This window comes from Mustelus asterias, chromosome 23 (assembly GCF_964213995.1).
Source record: "Mustelus asterias chromosome 23, sMusAst1.hap1.1, whole genome shotgun sequence".
NCBI classification, from domain to species: Eukaryota; Metazoa; Chordata; class Chondrichthyes; order Carcharhiniformes; family Triakidae; genus Mustelus; species Mustelus asterias.
The window spans coordinates 66,222,810-66,240,074 of record NC_135823.1 but is presented as its reverse complement, the minus strand read 5'-3'; the positions used below and the strand labels follow the sequence as shown (position 1 = coordinate 66,240,074).

The following is a 17,265-nucleotide window of genomic DNA, read 5'->3' as shown; positions in this document are numbered from 1 at the left end:
AGTCTGTTGAACACAGTCACGTTTAAATCTGTCCTCAACCAACTCGCGTGAAAACACTTGCAGCAGAGGCCACTGGATTGTGATCAGTAGTAGGAACCTTTACTGATTCTCCTTGATGTAGCCTTGAATCTTGAGTCGGCCAGGACTCAATCATGACCTAAAAATGGAAAATGCCGGAAGTACTACAAGGGGGCATGGACAGAGTGGATAGCCAGAAGCTTTTTCCCAGGGTGGAAGAGTCAATTACTAGGGGGCACAGGATTAAAGTGCAAGAGGCAAGGTTTAAAGGAGATGTACGAGGCAAGTTTTTTTACACAGAGGGTGGTGGGTGCCTGGAACTCGCTGCCGGGGGAGGCAGTGGAATCAGATACGATAGTGACTTTTAAGGAGTGTCTGGACAAATACATGAATAGGATGGGAATAGAGGGATATGGTCCCCGGAAGGATAGGGGGTTTTAGTACAGTCAAGCAGCATGGTCGGTGCAGGCTTGGAGGGTCAAAGGACCTGTTCCTGTGCTGTAATCTTCTTTGTTCTTTGTACTCGGGTCAAGTAGCATCTGTGGAGAAAGAAATAGAATTGATGCTTCAGCTTGGTGACCTGTTGTCAGAATTGTAAGAAGTTAGAGACGTAACAGGTTTTCAGAAAGTGCAGAGGGAGGGAGAAGGAGAGGAAAGGAAATGTCTGTCTAGGGTGAAAGGCAGGAGAGATTAAAGGAATGACCATGCAAGGCAAAAGGCGATGGTGTTGAAACCAAACAAAAGGTGGGGTTAAAACAGAAATGCTGGATATACTGGTCATGTCTGGTAGTATCTGTGGTGAGGGAAACCGATTCAGCATTCCAGATTGATGGCCCCGTTGCCAGAGCAGAATTTGAATCCAGAAGCAATGTAAATGGGGATTGCAGAGTCATCGGCAACAGCGACCTTTTAGAACGTGGGGGTAGAGGTGATGATTTGAAATGATTGAACTCCATGTTGAGTCAATTTTGAACTTACCTGATGAGTATATTTCAAGTTTCAGCTCAGACATTTGTTTTGTAATCTCTTGTGCCAGTCATGCACCATTCAGGAAGATTTGTTGACTGCTCTCCGTCTGACTTTTTTTTCTTCTATCGTGGGGTTCAATTTCTCTCTGAGAAGGCGTATGGTCTTTTTTTCTGTTATTCATTCGTGGAATGGGAGCATTGCTGAGAAGGCTATCTCATTTATTGCCCTTGAGTGGTGGCTCAGTACTGATGTGTGAGTGTGCTGATGGAATTAGGAAGCGACCTTGTGAATATCATTGGATGCAAGCTGGTATCCTTCACTTCTACAACATTGCATGTTGAAAAAGCAGCCTCACTTTGCCAAAGAACTACTCAAATGATTTACTAAATCTACTATAGTATACATATTTTGTGTTGACCAAGTGTTTTTTATGAGTAAATTTTTGCAGGTGGGTTTTTAAAGTGGGGTGGGGGAAGAGTCACAGTCATGCTATTTTGCTGTGTGATTTTAATTTTACTGACCCAGTTAGTGATAACCTTTTCTCTGATGAAAGTTATGCTATATATAAGTAATAATTCAAGAATAGCACTAAAATTAATGTCAGACTTCTCTTTGTTTTCAACCTTCAGAATCCACAAAGGAAGAGACTGGAGTAATTGTAAAGGGCCAAATCAAGGTAAGCTTACTTTATTCAGAGCACATCTGAATAATAGAATCACACCTACATTGCAGAAGGAGGCCATTCGGCCCATCCAGTCTACACTGACAGAGCAAACCCCCCCCCCCCCCCCCCCGCTCCCCGCGCCAGAAACCCCACTCATTTCCCTAACCTACGTATCTTGGGGCACTAAGGGGCATCTTAGCCTGGCCAATCCACGTAACCTACACACCTTTGGGCTGCGGGGGGGAAACAGACGGACAGACATTGTAGTTTGCAGTTTTACTTTCCTCATCAGTAAGTTTGCGTGATCCTGTTTTGTACTCAGCAGTTATGCGTTTGACAGATTTCCACCAGCTATGACGGCTCTTATCTTTCACAGACATTTGTGGAAAGTTTCTTTTCTAGGCGGACTCCTTTTCTGGAGTTTGCATTCGGAATTGCTTTAATTGCTGGAGTGTTATCCTCAAGTGTTCTACGCATCTTGGAATACCCTCCCAACCCGCCCACCCAAGCGGGCTGCTTTGTGTCCTGCATCAGGAATTGTTGGAACTGCATATATCCAGACAAGGGAGAGTATTCCATCTCCCTCCTGACTTGTGCCCTGTATGTTGTGGATGGGGAGTCGGGAGGTGACCTACTTGCCTCAGGATTCCTAACACTATGACCTGCTCTTGTGGCTACAGTATTTATATGGCTAGTTCAGTTGCTGGTCAGTGGTAACCCCCCAGGATGTTGATAGTGGGGGATTCAGCAATGGTAATGACATTGAATGTCATGGGGAGATGGTTAGATTCTCTCTTGTTGGCGAACGTCATTACTTGCTACTTGACAGCCCAAGCCTGGATATTGTCCAGGTTTGGCTGCATTTGGACATGACCAATGTGGTAACATTTCTCAAGGCGCTTCACAGAAATGGTTTCAATGAAATTTGACATCCAAATACATGTGAAGATATTTGAACAGGTGACCAAAAGTTTGGTCAGAGGTTTAAAGGGACATCTTCAAGGAAGAGAGAGACAGACGGGGAGGATTAGGGAGAGCATTCCGGAGCCAAGCTCCATCATTGGTGGCCTTGAAAAATTGTGGGTGCACAAGAGGCCAGGATTGGAGGGGAGCAGTCATCTTGGAGGGTTGTAATATAGGAGGAGGCTACAGAGATAGGACAGGACGAGGCCATTGAAAATGAGGATGAGCATTTTAAAACCTCGGTGTTGCTGGGCAGGCGGGCGACTGAATAACTTCACTTGCTCCAGTGATAGAAAGTAATGTGGACAATAAGTCAATTATTTACATGTGTATTGTGTTAATTGATGAGTATTCTGACAATTCAGCATATTGCAAGTATATGTTCTGTACAATGTTGCGTGTGGTGTTTCTCACAGCTGCAAGAGGCACTTGTTCCAAAAGAGGAAGATGGAGCCAGCGAAGCCGCCAGTATGGATGAAGCCAGGGAAGAGGAACCAAATGAGGTCTACATGTCAGAAACTGACAATGAGCCACCTGTTAGTGAAAGTGATGATGGATTCAGTGTCCATAATGCACATCTGCAGTCTTCAGTCCTCGCTGATTCAATACCCAGCAGCCCTGCTTCCTCTCAATTGTAAGTTTGGAAGCTGTTTTGTTTCCACCCTTTGTGGAGGGAGGAATGTGATATTCATTCAACTTGCTAAAAATGATCGTATCTGTATTTGATTAGCCCTCCAATGTAGAACTTTGGGAACAACTCATCCTGCTGGACTTCAGTGTAATCTGATCACAGCTTTAATCAAGGCCCAAGAATATTGTAACTTTTATTTGATGGCACAAATTGCAACCTTGTTGCCACATTTGATCTGGAGATCCCCCTCAGATTTGCACCATCTCTACGACCGTTTGCTTCCACCTCCATAACTTCTCTGCTATCAGAGACATCAGCTGCTCCAACCAAGTTGCCAAAATAAGAAGATTTAGTTTCTTTGAACTCCACAACAAACTCTTAAAAATTCTGCTAATATTGTATGTGACACTCGTAATACTAATACATGATGCACAATACTAATACGCCTCACTCTTTCCAGTCAAAACATTTGTTTTTCTATAATATTCCATGTGTAAGTGTATTAAGTTATTTTCCCCAAATAAAATAGCAAGCTCTGAATGAATCCTAGCAAAGTGCAAAAACAGTGACAAATTGGAAAGCAATCAGGATTTTTACATATACCTATGTACGCACCTCTAACATAATAAAAGGTCCCACGCATCTTTACAGATGCGTTATAAAACAAAATGACACCAAGACACACGAGATATTAGGTCAGCTGACCCCAAACTTTTTCAGAGGTAGGTACTTCGCTACCTCTAGATGACTATTCTAACACAATCCTGGCAGGTTTCCACATTCCACCCTCCATAAACCTGAGGTCATCTAAAATTCTGCCACCGCACTAAGACCCTTTCACCTCTCATCCCAGTGTTCACTGACCTGCATTGGCTCTTGATTTTAAAAGTCTCATCCTTGTTTTCAAACCCCTCCAAGCCTTCGACCCACTCTCTGTTGTTGTAATCTCCTCCAGTCCACAACCTCAAAGATATCTGCACTTCTCTAATTCTGCTCTCTTCTGAATCCCTGATTTTAATCACACTGCCATCGGTGACCACACTTTCAGTTGCTTGGGCTCTAAGTGTTTGAATACCCTGCCTACACCTCTCTGTCTCTGTACCTGCTTTCGTTCTATAGGGCCTCTTTAGCACCTACCTCTGAAAAAAGCTTTTGGTCATCTGACCTATTATTTCCTTTATACGTCTTGGTGTTGTTTTATTTTATAATGAATCTGTAAAGAATTGTGGGTCCTTTTATTGTGTTAGAGATGCGTACATTGGTATATTGTAAAAATCTGAATTGCTTTCCTATTCATCACCTGTTTTGTAGAAACTGTTGACTTTCGACTATTTTTGCACTTTGCTAGGATTCATTAAGAATTTTATTATTTGGGAAAAGTAACTTAATACACTTACACATGGAATATTGTAGAAAAACATAAATGTTTTGGCTGGAACGAGTGAGGCAAGTTCGTATTATGTGTCATGTGTTAGTATTATGAGTGTTATGTACAGTGTTAGCATTTTTAAGAGGCTTGTTGTGGAATTCGAAGAAAGTAAATCTTTTTATTTTGGCAATTTGGTCACATTTTGAAAATAGCACTGCTTTGAAAAGTAACCGATATGGATAAAATGAAGTCATTTTGAATACCGATAATATGATGCTTCTGTGCAGATATAGATAGATTGTGTGTTACCTTTGATAGCTGCCTGCATTACTGCAACTTATTTTAGGAGTCTCAATTTGTAATTGAGTTTTCCCTTATTGTCTTCTCTAGTTCAGTTTGTAGTGAAGACCAGGAGGCCATTCAAGCTCAGAAAATCTGGAAAAAGGCTATTATGTTGGTATGGAGAGCAGCTGCCAATCACAGGTTAGTGTCCTTCTGCAATCATTTGTCTTTTTGGTTCTGTCTGTCCAATCTTGTTGAGTGGCCTATAGTGCTCTTCCCTCTAGTGACATTACGCTAAAGTGCATCTTACCATCACATAAAGCAAGGGTGAAAAAAACATGGACCACATCTTCATGTTTCCAGATCGTTGGAGAACGGATGTACAACTGAAGATCTGCGTCAAGACCCTGTAGAAATCCTGACACTTTGATCTAGGTGGAAATGGTCTGGAAAGTTTAAATTTCCAATGAGCAGTCTGTCCTCAAGCTCACTTTTTACTCTTCAGGGCTTCTTCCACTCCTTTGCTACTCTCACTACAGTCGCACTGTAATAATACTCTACAATGCAAGCACCATTACATGAAGAGCCTCATTATCAAGGGCAACACAGTGGTTAGCACTGCTGCCTCACAGTGCCAGGGACCCAGGTTCGATTCCGGCCTTGGGTGACTGTCTGTGTGGAACAAAGAACAGTACAGCACAGAAACAGGCCCTTCGGCCCTCCAAGCCTGTGCCGCTCCTTGGTCCAACTAGACCAATCATTTGTATCCCTCCATTCCCAGGCTGCTCATGTGACTATCCAGGTAAGTCTTAAACGATGTCAGCGTGCCTGCCTCCACCACCCTACTTGGCAGCGCATTCCAGGCCCCCACCACCCTCTGTGTAAAAAACGTCCCTCTGATGTCTTGAGTTATACTTCGCCCCTCTCAGCTTGAGCCCGTGACCCCTCGTGATCGTCACCTCCGACCTGGGAAAAAGCTTCCCACTGTTCACCTATCTATACCCTTCATAATCTTGTATACCTCTATTAGATCTCCCCTCATTCTCCGTCTTTCCAAGGAGAACAACCCCAGTCTACCCAATCTCTCCTCAAAGCTAAGACCCTCCATACCAGGCAACATCCTGGTAAACGTTCTCTGCACTCTCTCCAATGCCTCCACGTCCTTCTGGTAGTGCGGCGACCAGAACTGGACGCAGTACTCCAAATGTGGCCTAACCAGCGTTCTATACAGCTGCATCATCAGACTCCAGCTTTTCAGAGTTTGCATTCTCTCCCGTGTCTGCGTGGGTTTCTTCCAAGTGCCCTGGCTTCCTCCCACAATCCAAAGATTTGCAGGTTGGGTGGATTAGCCATGATAAATGCGCAGGGTTACGGGGATAGGGCAGAGGGGAGGACCTGGGTGGGATTCTCTGAGAGTCGGTGTAGACTCGATGGGCCAAAGGGATTCTATGGTCGGAATTTTACCACCCGCCCGCCACAGGAATCATCGAATCGGAGCAGGCGAGGGGCGGACAATGGGAAAATACGTTGACCTCGGACGGGATTTAACGGTTTCGGAACAAGTGAGGCTGTAAAATCCGGCCCTATGATTCTATGATCTGAGGAGTCCTACTTAATTATTTTTCTTTAACATATTGCATGGTTGGCTGCCTTTTATAGCTGCTTTCTTTGCTTTTCAGTTTTTGTTTCCTCATCTCATTGTTTTGATTTGCTACTAAATGTTTGTTCTCTCTAAGATTCAGGTGAATAATTGTTGGCCATAATTGTAATCCAAATTCTTCAGTTTCTGTGCATTAAAAGTTTTAACTACCTGCGATGTTTTTTGTGTTTGTTATTCTTGTCAACACTCTTATAAATGATGAAGAATCCGGAGCACAAAACAAATTAATGTTTCGCAAAGTTTTCTATCTCTTTTTGTAAAATATCTTCTTCCTTTTACAGATACGCTAATGTATTCCTTCAACCAGTGACAGATGATATTGCCCCAGGATATCATAGCATTGTACACAGGTCAGCTTCTTAATAGTTCTGCAGGTTCAATAGTGGAAATTTACATCAGTTGACAATGGTTTCATGGTCATCGTTAGACTATTAATTCCAGATGTTTTAAAATTGAATTATGCCCCATGGTAGATCTTGAACCTGGGTCCCTGGAGCTTTACCTTGGATCTCTGGATTACCAGTCTAGTGACAATACCACTATGCCGCCACCTCCACATGACAGGGGTTTGGAAGAGTTACAAAGCCCAACTGTAAGCCTTAATTGGTGCACAGAAACTTCTGTGATGCAAAAATACTTGAACTACCCTGAGTTATTTGTGGTATGTTTACTGATGGGAAAGCTGGTCTTTATTGTTATACTTCTTTTCAGCTATTGGCTTATTAATCATTGATACTCATTTTTTTCACCATCCTTTTCAAGACTATACACCGAGTCTAGTGTATTTTTGTAAAAGGGATTCTCAATGACAATGTTATCAACCAAAAAGTTAGATTGTAATGATAAATATCTCTAAAATTGTTGTAACAAATGTTTTTGGCATAAAATAATTTCACTCTTGTCAGCATGTTTGTAAACTGTCACCACAAAATATTTATCAAGGTTCCATAAAGAGTAATGATTTCGTCATTGCTATTAATTTCTTTTCAAAAATCTTGATCCAGGCAGTTAGCCTTTACTAGTGCATATTGTGTATGTTACAGAGCCATCAGAAAAACACATGTGTATCTGTTTATACATAGGGGAATAGGGCCTGGGTGGGATTGTGGTCGGTGCAGACTCAATGGGCCGAATGGCCTCCTTCCGCACTGCAGGGATTCTATAGACGTGTACCCAGTGTAGATTTTTGCTGTATAAATATAAACATAGTGGTACATAAGGATAATGATTTTTTAGGTGGTGCAGCATATTGGAGTCTCAGAGTGCTGCACTTTCGCTCATTTGCACAACACTATATTTCTGAATTTCCAGTCTGGGCTTTTTCGTTCTGAAGAAGTGCTGAATGGAAGCTTGGTCAGCAAATGATATGCTAAGGGATCTCTCCAAATTATATTCTTGATCTAACAGTGTGCATGAGGCAGCGCAGATTAATGCTCCCCTTTCACTGTATAAAAATTTAACTTGTTGTCAAAAATTGAGGTGGCTGTAATTGAACAATAAGTGATCCATACAGATAGAAATCACAGTAATAGTTTTTTTCCAGTTTAAGCTCCGGTATCTGAAAAACACTGAACAATCGTTTAGACAATGGCTGCTATTGCATCCTTTTTTTTTGTCTTAAATGTGTCCTCACTTATAATGAGTATTAACTGAGGGATTTGCTGATGCAGTGAGGTTAGCAGAGTATCTTTTTGTGTCAAGTTTGGCACAGCTTGATTGGATGAAAGTTGTCTCTTGCCTGATCTGAATGATTTTGTGTGAGATTATCTTTCATAGTCTCAACTCAATTCACAGCACAAAACTCCCAATAACGGAATGTAAAGTTGGGATAAGTTTTCATTACTTTGTGTCTCCCCAAAATGTTTAATGCAAACACAGGCATTATAAAAAGGGGAAATATTTCAGAATTTACAACTCCCCTTTTGAGTTTAAAATTCCATTTTAATGTACACATTACTTTTTTTTAGTGAGTTTTGCTTTTCAGTCCTATGTAGTCGACAATGGTGCGTTAAATTGAGATGGGGTGGTGAACACACAATGTTGATGTACATGGGTATTTTGGAGAGTTGGTCAGGAAGTGGGTGCAATGCAGACGTCCGTTGCTACAATGCCTCTTGGAGGAGGATTCTGGAGAAAGAGAAGGGAGATTTGAGCCAGTCACCACTTTTATGAGCCTGGACCTCGGAGATGCTGTATATTATTACTTTTATAGTAATGTGTTACTGAAATATCCACTGAAGTGATGTTCTGCCCAGTGGGTAAATCATTTTTGAAATTCATGAATTTTATTTTTTAGCAGTACATAAATCTACCCATGAGTGGTAAAGTTACAAAACCAAGGAGGATCTCGATAGATATGTGTACTGATTCTTCTATGTTTTATGTACTATTCAACTAAATATGTGCATGTGAGCTACAATTTACATTATAGTAAGTGCATAGAAGGGTCCTTTATTGGACAGTGGGACATAAGGATGAACTGAGTATACAGTGCAAGGTTTTTAACAGTCGAGAACTATGGTGATATACCATCAAGAGGCATTGTAGCAATGGATGTCTACAGAAGCTATGGAATTACAGGGAAAATAATCTGCACTTTCTGATGGAATATCGTGATGAGAACGATTAGAAGGTTTAGCATTATATATAAGTGAGACTTTTGTTGTAGGTTGATTGTAGTATAAAGAATGACCGTTAAATATCATCACAGCAAATTATCACATGGGGGAGTGATAAAGGTAGCGGTAGCAGAGAAGGGTTGCTTGTATTGATCACTGTTTCATATCATCTTTACAGACCAATGGATTTATCCACAATAAAGAAAAATATTGAGACTGGTTTAATTCGCACAACGGCAGAGTTTCAGCGGGACATTATGCTTATGTTCCAGAATGCAGTGATGTACAATAGCTCCGACCATGACGTGTATCACATGGCATTAGAAATGCAGCGAGATGTCTTGGAACAAATTCAGGTAGATCCGCTACTTTTAATATTTCACAAATATGTCATTTCATTCAAATGGTTAATGAATTAGCCCATGTATATTTTTTTTAAATCCTTCTGTTGTAGTAAATATGTCAAGTTATAAAGGGAAGGTGGGTGGGTGGTGATGGAGGATCATTTGGACGCTCACTTTACTCTAACCGCAATTCGGTCCAAGTCTTGACACACATTCCTAAACTGTCTGCACCTTTAGTTTCTGTGATGGTAATTGTATAGTTCATTGTCTTTATAACCGGGATCAGTACGACCATTGCATTACTTGTATATGTTTTTAGTGGTGTTATCAGAACTGAAAACCATTCTTTTCAGTGTGGTTTGAGCAGTGTATTGTAAACCCTGATTACAATCTGCAGATGAAATACTCCTGCGACATTTAGAAATGTCAGTAGTGATCAACTCCTCAGCCGATAGGCAGTTGTGACTAATTGGAAATCCAGATGAGGATAATTAGATTTCCAGTTAGTAAACAAAAAAATACGTAATATGCACCATTTTAGAATTATATAAATCCCTACAGTGCAGAAGAGGCCATTTGGTCCGTCGAGTTTGCACCGACTGACAGAGCAACTTACCCTGGCCCCCTGTTGGGTATGTGATCTCGATGCTCATATTCAAATAGAAATAGAAACCCTACAGTACAGAAGGAGGCCATTCGGCCCATCGAGTCTGCACCGACCACAATCCCACCCAGGCCCTACCCCCATATCCCTACGCATTTACCCACTAATCCCTCTAACCTACGCATCTCATAACACTAAGGGGCAATTTTAGCATGGCCAATCAACCTAACCCGCACATCTTTGGACTGTGGGAGGAAACCGGAGCACCCGGAGGAAACCCACGCAGACACGAGGAGAATGTGCAAACTCCACACAGACAGTGACCCAAGCCGGGAATCGAACCCAGGTCCCTGGAGCTGTGAAGCAGCAGTGCTAACCACTGTGCTACCATGCCGCAAATGACAGCTTATTTGTGTGTTTGCTGATAAATTAGTAAATTGAAAAGGGGAGTGAGCAAGCATCTTTTGATGATTCCGAGTGCTTTCTTTAGTGACTGATAGTAAATATTGAAGTAAATATGTGCATGTGAACTACATTTACATATATCCTGTAAGTGCATACAAGACATTTTGCACTAAAATTAGTGCATGTAACTCATAAACAGTATAACCATATCAGCGGTTTCTTTTAAGCAGCACTAAATATATGCCTCAACATTCTATTTGCTGTTTTACTTCACCATACTGGAAGCACTGAGTCAAATATAACTCCCAAGACATCTTTGAATCTCCCTTTGCTAATTTATTTTGATTCTGTTTACGTCAGTGATGTGGTTTTTGGTCACTGTACATTACTTGATGTCTGTATCAGCGTTGAAATGCATTTCCTTGGCCAAATGTCTTAGCCTGTCTGAATTCACATCACATATCAAATCTCCAATTCTCTCTCTCTCTCTCTCTGTTTAACTATGTGGAAAATCTTTACTTTTGGTAAAATTTCCAAATCTTCCCTTTGATGATTAATTTAGGTGGGGGGAAGGGGGAGTCAAGAACTCCAAAAATTCCTTATCTTTCCCTATTTGGGGAAAAATTGTTAAAGTTAAAATTTGTGACTAATAAAATTATTAGTCACAAGTAGGGCTTACGTTAACACCGCAATGAAGTTACTGTGAAATTCCTAGTCGCCCCAGTCCGGCGCCTGTTCGGGTCAATGCACCCTAACCAGCACGTCTTTAGTCTTAAATAATGACACAATTATGCTTCAAGAACCTGTTGTGATATTGCTGCTGTTTAGGTTTATCTTTCTCCCTGATTTTTTTTTTCTCTCTGCCCGTTTAGCAATTCCTAGCCACGCAGTTAATAATGCAAACATCGGAATCTGGAATCAGTGCTAAGAGTCTGCGTGGGCGTGAGTCAACCCGAAAGCAGGACGCTGCAGAAAAGGTCAGTGTATGCCTGAAACACCAAAGAACAAAGCACAATACAGCACAGGAACATGTCCTTCGGCCCACCGCGCTTGCACTGATTCCTAGTCCTCATTTAGATCCACTACTTATTACCCATACACGGTTCCTGTCCCACTGTTCGCCTCCCGTTCATGTGTCTATCAAGGTTGAACATTGCTAATGTTCCTGCTTCCACCACCTCCATTGGCAGTGCGTTCCAGGCACCCACCACCCTCTGTGTGGGAAAACTTTCCCCGCGCCAGTATTTTTTAGAAAGCTAGAGCTATGATTTCTGTTAGTTTAGTGTGTTAAACAGTGAAACCTGTTTTTAAAAAATAGCTATTAAATAGCAGACATTGTAATAAATTTATTGGATTTCACCTTTATTAGGAAATCCCCAACTCAATCATAATCACTACATCAGCTTGTAAAGTTAACCCTGGTTTGAAATTAAAGCTTGTCTTTATTCTTTATATCTGGGCAAGAATTCAACTATAACTTATTACTCCAGGGAAGTATTTACAGTTATCCAACACTGTTTTGACTTCTGGCTTCAGCACTTACATTGGCATTTCCCATCAAAACACATTCCATAACCTGTGTCAATTTGTTTCCACGCGGGGTATTCTGATTTACCTTCGGGATTAAATTTACACAGTAGAGCTTTCATTAGCTGAACACTGATTTTAAAGGCCAGTTTTCCAGCAACCAGAAGTGCAGAGTTTTCAAATTGACCTAATCAGATCTGAGATGCGACCAGGTCAACCTTTGTATTTTGAAGTGTCATGGTCAAAAAGAAAAGTTTTGCAGGAGTGTTTCTGGTGACAGGAATCGAGGGTTATGATGAGCGGGCAGGTAAGCGGAGCTGAGTCCACGAAAAGGTCAATCATGACCTTATTGAAAGGCAGAGCAGGCTCGAGGGGCCAGATGGCCTACTCCTGCTCCTAGTTCTTGCGTTCTAGTTCAGAAAAGCTTTGGCAGCACCCAGATGAGTTAAACCAACTGCTTTGCTCACAGAGTTGATCTTGTAATGTTAATATTATTGTTGGCAATATTACTTAATTAAGTATTATAGGTGACCAGATGAGCCCAGGTTCAAAAATGCCCCAAGCCATTGTATTGCACTTGCTAACGTTTCGAGTTTGGATGACTCTTTGTCAGAGCGACCAAAGGTCATCCAGACTCAACGTTGGTTCTATTCTCTGTCCACAGACGCTGTCAGAGCTGCTGAGATTTTCCAGCATTTTCTGGTTTTGTTTCAGATTCTAGCATCCGCAGTAATTTGCTCTTATCTTTACACTTTGCTTGTACTTTTGATTGCAGATGTAGGTATCCCCATTACTGCTGACCATCCTAAAACTATGATACTAGTAGATAAAGCCTAGAACCTGACCCCAGAGATATAACCATAGATAGAAGTGTTTTAACATTGGTTGCTAATATGGTCATGCAAATATAATTCTTTTTCAGTCACATATACAAAACTGGTGGTTTACCTCCCATTTGACATAGTTTGTAGATGTTCCAGGAATCCCCTCATCCCTTGTTAGTGACATACAAAAAGCTTGGACTTTTTGATTGATTTGTAACCAAGTGGTAAACGATACAACTAAATGGGTTACTGCTAGCATTGAAATACCAATGAATGGCAATCCAGGCTGATGCCTTCAGAGGGAGTGTAGCTGTTTTTTGTTTAATATGCTTCCTCAGGTTGAATCTGATTTGGTGTTTTTTTTTTGTTTGTCCTTTAACAGGACAGTGTCCCCATGGGCTCTCCCGCCTTTCTTCTCTCTCTCTTTGTAAGTATTCAATGCAGAATGTGGATAATAACTCATTGTAGGAGATCTCAAAGTCTGGAAGTGAATGTTCTGTCCTGAATGCTAACCCAGATTATAATGCTCAGTCTGTGGTAAATACTGTGGTTCATAGCTGGTCAAAATCGTAACTGTTTTTCTTTGTGAAAGTATGTTTTGATGAGATTGTCCCAGTTTGTTTCATTAGGTTCAGTAATGTCTGGTATTTCATCGTTTCAAAAACGCCATATTAAAATGTGGCGTTGACTGTTGATCAGACACACCAGATACCATTGACTGCTGTGAAGTCACTGCCAGTTCAAAGCTGGTTGTATCCAATGAGCTGATATCAGTTAGATGCTGTCTGGAGGAAGATCTTTCAGTTTAGATATGGATTCAAACAACATAAAGAGAAACTTCAACCACAACATTTTTCCTATGCATGTGAAAAGAAATATAGGGAATAAGGCGTTCGTAATGCTGTGTGCCAGGATTTTCGAGAAGGCAGAGAGATGTAAACCAATGAAAGAAAGCTTCCAGATCTAGTGAAGGACAGTTTAAGGCAATGACATGTTCCACTGCTAGAGTTACACGTGACCTAAATGCTCAGGATCCAGCGATTAGGAGCATCGGCATGCAGTCTGCCTTCGCTCTGATAGGGCTGTACAACAGAACAGGTAGGTGATGCTTCCCACACTGTAGGATGCTGCTCAATGAATTCCGAACAGCCTTACCTCAGGTCCCACCTTTCATTGTTTCACAAATGCCGTTTGAGGGAACTGGCAGGATTCATTGACATTTATGAATAACTCAGGAAGTGTTTTAAACCATGTTTTGTTGGAAAGCCTGGCTTTCATCCAACTAATGCAATTCTTTGACTTATCTGTGGTGACTTCTGGATAAGATGGCATCACTCTAAATCTTGGTTCCTAAACATTAACATCCCTTTCATGAAAATGCCAAATCTCAATACCCCCCCCCCCCCCGGGATTTTCCCCCTTACCTGAGGGCATATATTCTCACCTTACCATCAGGATTTTAGTCGAGGTCAGAAGGGGAAGGGAAACACCAAAAACAGTGCAATTAACATTCAGAGAGTTCCACTCCTACAGGCAACACACAACGCCAAACCAACCAGAAATCACAGCACGCCACTCACCAATTCCAAGCCCTGTCACGAGACAAGGCATGTTTTACTGGGCCAATCATTGCTGCCGTTCAAAACAACAATTCATCGACCAAATAGCCTCTTAATCAGGATGGTCCATGTACTGGATTGACTGCTTTGGACATCCACCATCCTGAGTGACAGGCTACAACTCAAACTGACAATTGAGATTTAGTTTGGTAGGCAGATAATTCTGTGTCTGCCATTACGGGATTTTTCCCACGAACCCCCCGAGATATTTCGGGGTTCATTAACCACAGTTTGGGAACCAGTACTGTAGCGCCTTTGCTTTTTTTTTTGCTGTGCTGTATCACATCCTGTAGAATTTAGCAAAATATTACATCTTTGGAAAGCTGTCTTTGGAGCACCCATTTGTCTTGCATGTTGCCATCTTACACAGAGTTCCCACAGAAAGAAGCAAAGGCAAATCTCTGAAAAAAAGCTGGCTATTTCCACAAGACAACACTACATGATGCAGGTTTTGTTTTCCTCATATGATTATTGTGCTTTTCCATTTTTATTTTTAAATAAGATTAACATCCCCTCAACTAGGAATGAAATGCTATTACTGAAACTGAATTGTGCATTAGTCAGCTACTGGGTTAATGAAGAGGGATTTCAATTAAGTAAAAGAGCTGCAACATTTTATACGATTAAAAAGACAATCGCACCAGCTATGCTACTTAAAGAAGCATTAGTGCCTTTGGCCCCTTGATGATCAGTATTAGACTGCGCAATGCTGGCTCTATGGGAATTAATTTTTCTCTCACTATGTCCAAGAGGGGAAATAGATTACAAGAGTGTTGATCAGATGAGACACACTGTTCAGAGGAGTAATTTAATTAAAATGATCATCTCTGGATCTTTATCTGAGAATATGCCATTTTTTTGGAAGGGTGTTTAAATATATTTTAGCAGGGAGGGCGGGGGATTGCAATGAAAGAAGTGTTATATTTAAATTTCACTACTTGTATTTCTCCCTTGGAGAAATGCCTGTTGTAGTTTGCTCAGGCAGCCAGGGAGAATGGATGGGCTGGCCAATAATTGAAGTCAGGAAATTATACTCTGCTTGTTTGAAGTTCTTTTGTTCATTATTTTAATTGAGGTGTCAACACTTTCATAGTAAGTTATTTCCCTCTGGAGAACTAGAGGATTTGAATCAAACATGTTAAATGTTCATATTATATCTCGCATGCTGATTTCCAGACTAAAGTAAAATTAATTTATCTCTCACATGACTCCTAGAACCCCTACAGTACAGAAGGAGGCCATTCGGCCCATCGAGTCTGCACCGACCACAATCCCACCCAGACCCTCGTCCCGCAACCCCACACATTTACCCCGTCAATCCCCTGACACTAGGGTTAATTTAGCATAGCCAGTCCACGTAACTCGCACATTTTTGAACTATGGGAGGAAACTGGAGCACTGGGAGAAAACCCACATAGGGAGAAAGTGCAAACTCCACACAGACAGTGACCCAGGTCGGAATTGAACTTTGATCCCTGGCACTGTGAGGCAGCAGTGCTAATCACTGCGTCACCTTGCCGCCCCGAAGATGGTTTTCAAAATGTCAGATACTCATGATCTGAGCAAACTGCAGTATTTAGGATTATTTGGACCTGTGGAGAAATTTATCCTTGAGTATTGGAGAGACCTTTTAAATTTTACAGTCACTCAAAAGATAATGCTGTCAGTTCATTGAAAGATCCTTGAACCAGTTTCATTGCTGTCCACCCCATAAGGACATCTGACTATTCAAAAGCTTCATGTACAATTCAGGCAAATATTTTACTAACAGGTCATGCAAGTAGCACTAGATTCAGTAGCCCCATTTTGTGCTTAAATTCTCGCTAGCTTAAAATCCAAATACGAGTCATATTGTCTTGGGTTTTGTGTAGGGGCCTGGTTTAAACAGTGACTTATGTTCCTGGATTTTTCCAGACATTCTCCATAATGTATTTTCCCCAAGTGTATTTGTGACTGTATTTCAATTCCCCCACACGCAGCCCGTTTTTGCAACTAATGACCCATGCCTATCTACAGAATAAATGTTTCAGTGGACAAATAAATCACCCACGTTAGGATTATTACTAACACGAGTGTTATGTACAATCACATAGTTCCCTTTTTCTCGATCTTAACTGTCAGCAATTTAATGTCAAATAAAATCTTTTTGTGTTACAACATAATTTCTATTAAATGCAAGGAACACAACTCCAACATTTAGTTCCTAACACTAATTCATTTTTATCATTTCGTCTACACAGAAGTTTCAGAGTGGGTGTTTTCCTCTTACCTGGTTGCAGAAGTTAACTACTTTCGAGAGGTTTTTGTCATCAGCTGATGATGTCACAGTGCTGGCTGAAATACATGGATATCTAGGAGTTTTGTGTGTTCTAAATTTATCTTTATTTCAGTGATTGCATGATGGTAATTTAACTCAAATTTCTATTTTATTCAATCACTGGTTTAAAAAGATGCTTCTTTCAAATTTGAATGAAATTTATTTTTAAGAGCTGTCCTGTGTTGACATTTCTAGTTTCCCCATGTATTTCAGCCAGCAACAGTAAGCGCTGTGACATCAGCTGATGACAAAATACTGTTAACGGTCTCCGCAAAGCAGTTAATTGCTGCTTCCAGGTAAGTGGAATGTATCCAGTTTGAGTTTTTTTTTAAATTGAGGATGCAATGTATTGATGCTGGTTATTAGAAAGCAATTAGGAGTGTTTTGCACATTAAGCTCCCTTGTCTGATGTTGAAACTTCAACAGCCCTTCAATATTGTTCAGGTAGTCT

The 17,265-nt window shown here is 41.1% G+C and overlaps 1 protein-coding gene across 3 annotated transcripts in view; it reads left to right on the top strand.

Moving 5' to 3' along the window:
• The window catches only part of brd8a (bromodomain containing 8a), an 81,158-nt gene that overhangs the window by 31,659 nt on the left and 32,234 nt on the right, over positions 1–17,265 (top strand). For 2 of the 3 annotated variants that reach the window (XM_078240842.1, XM_078240841.1), the window contains exons 15-22: positions 1,617–1,663; positions 3,031–3,248; positions 5,005–5,097; positions 6,838–6,906; positions 9,353–9,530; positions 11,400–11,504; positions 13,261–13,305; positions 17,028–17,110. In XM_078240842.1, coding sequence (XP_078096968.1) covers positions 1,617–1,663; positions 3,031–3,248; positions 5,005–5,097; positions 6,838–6,906; positions 9,353–9,530; positions 11,400–11,504; positions 13,261–13,305; positions 17,028–17,110 — 838 coding nt within the window. The remainder of the gene's footprint in view (positions 1–1,616; positions 1,664–3,030; positions 3,249–5,004; positions 5,098–6,837; positions 6,907–9,352; positions 9,531–11,399; positions 11,505–13,260; positions 13,306–17,027; positions 17,111–17,265) is intronic. The other variant, XM_078240843.1, reaches the window with a different exon arrangement.